Raw genomic sequence first — 10,072 nt, 5'->3', positions numbered from 1 at the left:
ATAATAATAATGACTGGCCGGGCGCGGTGGCTCACGCCTGTAATCCCAGCACTTTGGGAGGCCGAGGCGGGTGGATCACGAGGTCAGGAGATCGAGATCATCCTGGCTAACACGGTGAAACCCCGTCTCTACTAAAAATACAAAAAATTAGCCGGGCGCAGTGGCGGGCGCCTGTATTCCCAGCTACTCGGGAGGCTGAGGCAGGAGAATGGCGTGAACCCGGGAGGCGGAGCTTGCAGTGAGCCGAGATCGCGCCACTGCACTCCAGCCTGGGAGACAGAGCAAAACTCCGTCTCAAAAAAAAAAAATAATAATAATCATAATAATAATGATTATAGGCCAGGTGCAGTGGCTCACGCCTGTAATCCCAGCACTTTGGGAGGCCAAGGCAGGTGGATCACGAGGTCAGGAGATGGAGACTATCCTGGCTAACACAGTGAAACCCCATCTCTATTAAAAATACAAAAAAATTAGCCGGGTGTGGTGGTGGGGCACCTGTAGTCCAAGCTACTTGGGAGGCTGAGGCAGGAGAATGGCGTGAACCTGGGAGCCAGAGCTTGCAGTAAGCCGAGATTGGGCCACTGCATTCCAGCCTGGGCGACACAGCGAGACTCCGTGTCAAAAATAGTAACAATAACAATAATAATAATAATAATAATAATAATAACTATAGGCCGGGTGCGGTGGCTCATGCCTGTAATCCCAGCACTTTGGGAGGCCAAGGTGGGCAGATCACTTGAGGTCAGGAGTTAGAGACCAGCCTGGCCAACATGGTGAAACCCCATCTCTACCAAAAATATAAAAAATTAGCTGGGTGTGGTGGCGCACACATGTAATCCCAGCTACTTGGGAGGCTGAGCCAGGAGAATCGCTTGAACCCAGGAGGTGGAAGTTGCAAGAGCCAAGATTATGCCACTAGACTCCAGCCTAGGTAACAGAGCAAGACTCCCATCTCAAAAAAAAAAAAAAAAAAAAAGCAATAATGACTTTAATGGATTGAAACATGTCATACATATTCAAATCTATGAGTTGACAATACTTTAAAAAAAAAAATAGAAAAAGAAAAATTCATTTATCATCATGGGAGGATATTGGAAAACCAACTCATTTTGAAAACTGTCAAAGAAAGGGAAAGAAGCATTTATCCTTTTTGGTACAAGCCATACTTTTTGGTAGCCAAATGGTTGATAAATTGATACCTTTTATAGACATATGTCCACTACCAAAGACAGAATCATAGAATCAGTATGCCACCATGTTGTAATGTCTAATGAAATAATGGGCCAGGTGTAGTGGCTCATCCCTGTAATCCCAACACTTTCGGAGGCCAAGGTGGGAAGATTGCTTGAGGCCAGAAGTTCAAGACCACCCTGGGTAACATAGACCTGTCTATGCAACAAGATCCTGTCTCTAGGACATATATATATATATATATATATATGCCAGGTTTGGACATGTGCCTGTAGTCCCAGCTGTTTGGGAGGCTCAGGTGGAAGGATCCCTTGAGCCCAGGACGTCAAGGCTGCAGTCAGCTGTGATTGCACCACTGCACTCTAACCTACATGACAGAGCAAGACCCCTCAAAAAAAAAAGAAGAAATTGTGGATCTAGACAATGATCATCAACAATAGGTGCTAACATTGCAAAGAGGAACTACCAGATAGTATGTGCCTTTGAATGGAAGTACAAAACCACCAGTAAGAAGTACTCATACAAAAAAAAAAAAAATCAAACATCAATCTAAGTGAGCTCCTAGGCCTAGCTACCAATTTCTAAGAAGTATAGCAGAAAGAGGAGCACATGACACTTCTATGGAGATGCTATAACCAAAATTCAGACCACAGGAAACTACAGAACAAACAAGCCAGTTTCTTCAACAAATAAATTGCAAGGGAAGAAAAAGACAAGGGGAGAAAACCTACAAGTTAGGAGAGATACAAAAACCATCCCAACCGATGGCAACATTCGAACTTTATTTGGATCCTGATTTTAACTAGCTAAAGAAACCCTTTGGCTGGGAGCGGTGGCTCATGCCTGTAATCCCAGCACTTTGGGAGGCCAAGGCGGGTGGATCACAAGGTCAGGAGTTCAAGACCAGTCTGGCCAAGATGGTGAAACTCCATCTCTACTAAAAATACAAAAATTAGCCAGGTGCAGTGGCATGCACCTGTAATCTCAGCTACTCAGGAGGCTGAGGCAGGAGAATCTCTTAAACCCAGGAGGCGGAGGTTGCAGTGAGCTGAGATCACACCACCGCACTCTAGCCTGGGCGACAGAGCAAGACTCCGTCTCAAAAAAAAAAAAAAAGGAAAAAAAAAGAAACGCGTTAGGAGATAACCAGAGAAATTTAAATACTAACTGGGTATTTGCTGATAGTAAAAGCATTACTGTTAAATAGTTTTGGGAGGAGTAAAGGTGGCCAAAATAATTTTTTTCGAGTTATACATTGAAATGTTTGTAAAAGAAATGACTGACATCTGAAATTTGCTTCAGAGTAATCTGGGATGAGGGAAGGGGAAGAGGGCGTGGATGGAATAAGGTTGGCTGAGACTGGACTGCTGAAGCCAGGCTTATTGTACCACACGCTCCATTCCTATGTGTGCTTGAAGCTTTTCACAATAAAAAGAAAAAAGAGGTAAAGACCAGCCTTTTCCTTCCTTTCTCTCAATGCTTAGTGTGTCCACCCACTGTTGGCATCTCTGGGACAAGCCTGGGTAGCAGGCTTGAGATAGATCTTCACGCATCCCACCCCCATCTCCATGGCAACCAGTGGGGAGGGAAAGCTGCATCCACAAAGTTCTGGTCTCCACAGGGGTAAGGCCAGGCCACCAGTGTCATGCCAGGCCCTGTGTTGCTGCTCCCTCGGGAAAATTCCCACCAGAGTTGCCTCCCTGCACCCATTCCCCATCCCTCTGGCCCTGCCTGTGTGCCCCCTGAAGAAGTAGGACCCAGTCAGTGGAGAGAACAGGACTCTCAATCAGATCCAGGTTCAAATTCTGACTTCACCACTTAATGGCAGGATTGGAAACCTCCCTGTGCCTCGTTTTTTTCATCTATAAAATGGGCATACAGTTTTATTTGTTTTAAAAAGGCGGGGGACACGACTGGCCATGGCTCATGCCTGTAATGTCAGCACTTTGGGAGGCTGAGGCAGAAAGATCACTTGAGCCCAGGAGTTTTAGATCAGTCTGGGCAACATAGTGAGACCTCATCTCTACAAAAATTTTTAAAAATAGGCCGGGCACAGTGGCTCATGCCTGTAACCCCAGCACTTTAGGAGGCTGAGGTGGGCAGATTGCTTAAGCTCAGGAGTTCAAAACCAGCCTGGGCAACATGGCAAAACCTTGTCTCTACTAAAAACACAAAAACCAGCAGGGCATGGGGGCACACTCTTGTAGTCCCAACTTACTCGAGAGACTAAGGTGGGAGACTCACCTGAACCCTGGAGGTCAAGGCTGCAGTGAGCTGTGATTGCACCACAGCACTCCAGCCTGGAGAACAGAACGAGACCCTGTCTCAAAATAAAATAATAATAAAATATCTAAAGCTGGTATAATGTGACCTTTGTTGAGTTAGTTGCTCAACACATCTTTACTACGAATGGACAGTGACAAAAAAGGATCTAGTCTCCAACTCATGGAACTCTACTCAGGGGTGAGAGGCAATCTCCATAGGCCACTGCGCCTGGCCTCACATCCCACTTTTTAAAAAAACTAGCAGTCGCAACTCCTAGTCATACTTTTCATTAACCAGAACAGCTATACTTTTCAACTATGAGTATCTAGCTATGGCAAACACACAGGATCATTTGATTTAATTTAGCGCTCACGTTTCTTATTTCATTTATTTAATTTATTGAGATGGAGTCTCGCTCTGTTGCCCAGGCTGGAGTGCAGTGGCATGATCTCTACTCACTGCAACGTTTGCCTCCCAGGTTCAAGTGATTCTCCTGCCTCAGCCTCCTGAGTAGCTGGGATTAAAGGCACACACCACCATGCCCAGTTAACTTGTGTTTTTAGTAGAGATGGGGTTTCACCATGTCGGCCAGGCTGGTCTTGAACTCCTGGTCTCAAGTGTTCCACCCGCCTCCACCTCCCAAAGTGCTGGGTTACAGGCGTGAGCCACTGTGCCTGGCCTGGTGCTCACATTTCTATGAGCTAAGTCACGTTATTCCCATCCTGTGGAGGAAGAAGCTTAGGCACAGAGAGGTGAGATACCTTGCCGAAGGCCACACTACTGGCGTGGCCTTCTGTGGCCCTGTCTTCTGTGCTCAGCCCTCTGGGCATTGATGAAGCCTTGAAATGCCACAGCAGGGCCAGGAAGTCAGTGCTGCTAGAAGACTGAAAAGCTCTCCAGATCATTTTCCAAATGAAGAAACAGTGGCCCAGAGAGGCCACGTAACTTGACTGGGGCCACATAGCAAATGGGTGGCTGCGCCTGTGTTCACACTGCTTGGGGAGATGGTGCAGGGAAGCCCTATTCAGTGCGGGAAGCCAACTCTTACTGCCCCCATGTAATCCTGTCCCAAAGTAGGGTGGCCAGCCATCCCAGTGTGCCTAGGACTAGGAGGTTTTTGGGACTGGAGACATTAGGTGCTAAAATCAGGAAAGCTCTGGGCCAACTGGTATGAACTGGGCATTCCGTCCCATAGACAGTAAAGTGTTTAAATGGTTATTTCCAGGAAATGAGGCTTTGGGATGGAGCTGGCTGACAAGAACCATCAAGACCCTGTTGACAGACGAGGGTTTTATGTCTATGATACCCTGGAGGTTCCACCTATGTGTCACCTCAGTGGCCTCCGCAGGGGCCCATGGCCTGGCATCCTATTCTGCCCCCAAACAGCTGAAGTGCTCTAAATCATAAACCTAACTGCCCCATGTCCCAGTATGCAAACCTAAATGGTTTCTCATTTTCCCTCCATTGCCTTAGGACAAACTATAAAATTTGCTGGCCCAGGAGACCCTTGGTGGGCCTGCCTCCGTTCACCTGGTGCAGCCTCTCTCTGCAACCCACTCCACCTCACCCCTACAAAATTCCAAGCAAGGACAGGATAACCAAAGACTTCCCACTGCACCCTCCCCTCACCCACGTAACCTTTATCTTAGCATCCTACCCTTTTCTTCCATGACATCAGTGCAATTGTAATTACACAGCTATTTGTATAATTAGCTGATTATTAATATCTAGCCTCCCCCACCCCTGGCTAGACTGTCAGCCCACAGGGGCAGGGGTGAGTGTGTGATGTTCACAGTTTTACAGCCTGACTCAGTGGAGACACATGAATGATACTCAGAAGTCATTGAATGGGCCAGACGTGTGGCTCACACCTGTAATCCCAGCACTTTGGGAGGCCGAGGTGGGCAGAATGCCTAAGGTCATGAGTTCGAGACCAGCCTGACCAACATGGCGAAACTCCATCTCTACTAAAAATTACAACAATTAGCTGGGTGTGGTTACGTGCACCTGTATAGTCCCAGCTACTTGGGAGGCTGAGGCAGGAGAATTGCTTGAACCTGGGAGGTAGAGGTTGCAGTGAGCCAAGATCACATCACTGCACTCCAGCCTGGGAGACACAGTGAGACCCTATCTCAAAAAATTAAAATAAAAATAATAAAATGGCTGGGCACGGTGATCCCAGCACTTTGGGAGGCCAAGGCAGTTGGATCACTTGAGGTCATGAGTTCGAGACCAGCCTGGCCAACATGGTGAAACTCCATCTCCACTAAAAATACAAAAAATTAGCCGGGTGTGGTGGTCCACGGCTGTAGTCCCAGCTACTCGGGAGGCTGAGGCACAAGAATTGCTTGAACCCGAGAGGCGGAGGTTGCAGTGAGCCGAGATCATGCCACTGCATTCCAGCTTGGGTGACAGAGCGAGACTCTGTCTAAAAAAAAAAAGGAAAAAAAAAAAATAAAGTCATTGAACGGCCCCACCAAAGAGTGCTATCACCTCCAACTGGGCCTCCATCTGAAATCACAGAAACCCTCCATAGCCACCAGGGTCTCTACTGCCCATTTCAGATAGGCTGCTATCCATGATGTCACAGGATGGAAAATGATCCCAGAAAAAGACTGGCAAAGGGAGAGGCTCCTGGAGGAGGATGTGGAAGGCAGGATTGGTGTGGTTTTTAATCACTGTACCTGTTCTGACCACATTTTCTTAGCTCTGCTCACATCCCTACTTCAATAGTAGCTTAGGACAACAAAACAAAAACAAACATTAGCCCCAGAGTTTGAGACAAGATATCTCACTGGTTCCCTCTTTGCTGGTAATTAACGCTGAAAAGTTTCAATACTTATCTTGGCAGCAAAGGTAATGATACAAACGCACAGCCTGATTATTTGGCTGCTAATTCCCTTCTTGATGTTTTCCTTCCCCTTTCCTTAAATTAATTCCAGAGTTCTTCCAGATTTCTCGTTGCTAAGCTATAAAGTTCCAGGTTTGAGCAGCATGGCTGCTAACTGGAAGGGAGTTACCAGGCAGCTCCAATCAGAACCAGGTTGTTGAAAGCAGCGTCCACACTACAGCTCGCTCAGAGGTTTTGGAATTTTCTCGCTGACGTTATGAACCGCAAAGGTCTTTGCCTAACTCTGCAGAACCTGTTTTCTTGATTTGGCTGTTGGGGGACACCAGACGCCTTGGAATTTCCCTAGGAGGCGTGGGGAGTCCCTGGGTCTCCTGGTTAGGGTCAGTGACAGGGATGCTCAGAGCCCATTCATGGCTCACCACAGACAATGTGACCCCCAACACTGCTGCAGAAAGGGTGCCGCAAGCCCCCCAGGACTGACCTCTCACATCCATCTCCCAAGCATGGTGACAGACTATCTGGAGGAGGCTGAGGATACCTCTGAACTTAGGATTTTAGGGGGGAAGGTCATATTTGTAAAGGACTTTAAAATACCCAAATGGAGGGCCATTTGGTGATCTACCTCCGGAATCGAAATAAAAACCATCACCATGAACTGAGTTTCTACTGTACACCACAAACCACATTCTCATCTGTTCCCATCCTAAAACTCCCACTGGACCGGCTGGGAACCTCACAGCTGCTGCACTGTTGGTTCCACTTGCCTGCTGCCATCTTCTAGGAGCAGAAAGTCATGTGACCCGGGCCTGGCTACTGTGATTGGCTCTGTGATGAGCACATGACCAAGCTGGGCCAATCAGAATCTTCCTTGAGACTTTGGTGCCAGATAGGAAAAGACTCCCCAACCCTACCCTTGCTGAGCTGGTGCCCACTGGGAACACACATAGAAGGTGCCTGAGAAATATAAGAAGCCCCCAAAGATATGCAGTCCCTATGACAATGCTTGAGCCTCAGATGCACCTGTAGAGGAAGGCAGATCTACTTCCTGGATTTGACAGTTACAGGAATAGTAAATTCTTTTACTGCTTAAGCCAGTTTACCTTTGTGTCTGTTGCTTCTTGCTGAAGAATGCTAAGTAATGGGGTTACATAGCTTCTCTGCATGGTGCCTTGGCTGTAAGGCAGGCAGTTTCATTATATTCCTGTATAGGGTCTTCACAATTACCTGGTGAGGCACTCCATTTTGCACATGGGGAAACTGAGGCTCAGAAGCGTAAGGGCGGCTTGTCCAGGTAACATGGCCACTGTGTTCTCAGGAGAGCAAACCTGGGCTAATTCTTTAGTGTCTTTGTGGCTCCTCAAATTCAACTTGTCCAAAACTGACTTCAAGAGCCTCCACCGCAACTGATTTCCCTCTGAGGTCCCTCATCTGGCACTCTAGAGATACTAACTAGAAACCAGGTACCAGCCAGGCACGGTGGCTCACACCTGTAATCCCAGCACTTTGGGAGGCCGAGGCGGGCCTCCCATAATATAACCCCGTCTCTACTAAAAATACAAAAATTAGCTGGGTGTGGTGGCACGTGCCTGTAGTCCCAGCTACTTGAGAGGCTGAGGTGGGAGAATCGCTTGAACATGGGAGGCAGAGGTTGCAGTGAGCCGAGACCATGCCATTGCACTCCAGCCTGGGTGACAAAGTGAGACTCCTTCTCAAAAAAAAAAAAAAAAGAAAAGAAAACAGGTACCATCTCCGACCCCTCCAGGTTCCTTGTCTCCTACATCCCAGCTTCACTAAGTCCTGCCCAGCAATTTCTTTGGTGGCCCTCGCAGCAGCTTCTCTCCCTGTCCCATCCATGTCCCCACCCATAACCAGGCCGCCCTCATTTCTCCCTGGCCTTCTAGAAGTGCATCTCTCCTAGTTCTCCTATAGCCACTCTTGCCCCTCTCCTCCAATCTAGCTCCCCATCACACCCAGAGGAACTGTTTCAAAATGTAAATCTGATCACACCGCCTTGCCGGGACAGGTGGGTTTTATTATTATTATTATTTTATTTATTTATTTATTTATTTATTTATTTTTTGAGACAGAGTCTTGCTCTGTCGCCCAGGCTAGAGTGCAGTGGCACAATCTCAGCTCACTGCAAGCTCCACCTCCCGGGTTCACGCCATTCTCCTGCCTCAGCCTCCCGAGTAGCTGGGACTACAGGCACCCGCCACCACACCCGGCTAATTTTTTCTATTTTTTAGTAGAGACGGGGTTTCACCGTGTTAGCCAGGATGGTCTTGATCTCCTGACCTTGTGATCCGCCTGCCTCGGCCTCCCAAAGTGCTGGGATTACAGGCATGAGCCACCACACCCGGCCTATTATTATTTTTTGAGAGAGTCTCATTTTGTCACCTAGGCTGGAATGGAATGGCACAGTCATAGCTCACTGCAGCCTCAACCTCCCGGACTCAAGCGATCCTCCTGCCTCAGCTTCCCCAGTAGCTCAAACTACAGGCATGTGCCACTATGCCTGGCTAATTTTTTTTATTTTTATTTTTGTAAAGAAGATCCCGTTCTGCTGCCCAGGCTGGTCTCAAACTCCTGACCTCAAGCGATCCTCCCGCCTTTACCTCCCAAAGTGTTGGGATTACAGGCATGAGCCACTGCACCCTGCCTGGTTGGGTTTTAGGATATGAAGGCACACATTTGCCTCTGGGGAAGTTTGAGAATCCTGCCATCAACCCCTTAGTCCCACCCAGCTTTCGGGCACAAAGTCTTCAAGCCTGAGAGCTGGGGAGGACACAGCTCCCTGCATGCTCAGCCATGCCATCGTTTACTCTGAAAATATTTACTAGTGTCTCCCAGGCACTGTTCCCTATGCTGGGATACACAGACGACAAGAGTAGCAAAGAGTGCACATGCTCATAGTGTGTGCTGCATGCCAGACCTGGGCTCTGTGCCTCAGGACCTGGGAGGAGGTGGCCTCCACTGTGCAGGAGCCAGCAGGGCTGCCCCTCACAGCTGCCCACACTGGCCGCACTTGGCCCCAGCCCGTAGGGATGTGTATCGGCAAACTCCTTTTGCTGCTGAACTCTGCGGTGGCAAGCTTGGCTGTTTTTCACAGTTAGAGTCTGGTGACGTTTAACTAAGGCTGTGGAGGAGAGTGCATGTGAGTGAGAGGGGTGCTCGCACAAGCTCGCATATTTCCCAGACACAAAGCCTGCGGTAGAATTGCCTGACACGCACCCCCACCACCGCCCCCGCCACCCCTCTTCCCACACAAACACAGGTGATGAAAAAGTAAACTAAGTGAGAGGTCAGGTCCCTTTAGAAATCAAGGGTGTTTGAACTCAACAGCAAAGAGCTACTGTTTATTCTAAACCCCATGAAATAAGATGACTTATCATTAACAGATAAGTCAGTGGGGCTACTTGTTGTTTGAACATCAAAAGCCATTTGTCAATCCATGCACCCGTTTGTCTACCTTTCCATCCATCCATTTATCTACCCATCCACCTACCCATTCATCAGTCCACCTACCCATCCATCCATTCATCCACTCACCTATCCATTCATCCATCTAACCCATCCGCCCACCTACCCATCCATCCATCCACTGACCTATCCATCCATCTACCCATCCATCCACCCACCTATCCATTCATCCATCCACCCACCTACCCAGCCATCTGCCCATCCACTTACCCATCCATCCATCCACCCACCTATCCATCCATCCATCTACCCATCTACCCACCTATCCATTCATCCATCCATCAA

The 10,072-nt window shown here is 48.2% G+C and overlaps 1 protein-coding gene across 1 annotated transcript; it reads right to left on the bottom strand.

Annotated features, from left to right (window-relative positions):
• Positions 1–5,664: 5,664 nt before the first annotated feature.
• On the bottom strand, positions 5,665–9,872 carry LOC131382357 (putative uncharacterized protein encoded by LINC00596). Its single transcript, XM_058433934.1, has 4 exons — positions 9,857–9,872; positions 9,322–9,443; positions 7,872–8,006; positions 5,665–5,730 (listed from the first exon to the last, which is right to left on the bottom strand). The coding sequence occupies exons 1-4, from the start codon at positions 9,870–9,872 to the stop codon at positions 5,665–5,667; spliced, it is 339 nt and encodes a 112-aa protein (XP_058289917.1).
• Between the last annotated feature and the right edge of the window lie 200 nt (positions 9,873–10,072).

This window comes from Hylobates moloch, unplaced genomic scaffold (assembly GCF_009828535.3).
Source record: "Hylobates moloch isolate HMO894 unplaced genomic scaffold, HMol_V3 SCAFFOLD_23, whole genome shotgun sequence".
Taxonomy (NCBI): Eukaryota; Metazoa; Chordata; class Mammalia; order Primates; family Hylobatidae; genus Hylobates; species Hylobates moloch.
Note: the sequence above shows the minus strand (reverse complement) of the source record. Positions and strands in the feature narration are given on the sequence as shown.

Excerpts from the sequence above, each read along its gene's own strand:
- LOC131382357 (XM_058433934.1), bottom strand. Across the intron at positions 8,007-9,321 it reads TGGGGCCAAGTGCGGCCAGT|CACTTTGTCACCCAGGCTGG; the intron begins GTGGGCAGCTGT and ends GAGAAGGAGTCT. Across the intron at positions 5,731-7,871 it reads ACGTGCCACCACACCCAGCT|ATTTTTAGTGGAGATGGAGT; the intron begins AATTTTTGTATT and ends CTAATTTTTTGT.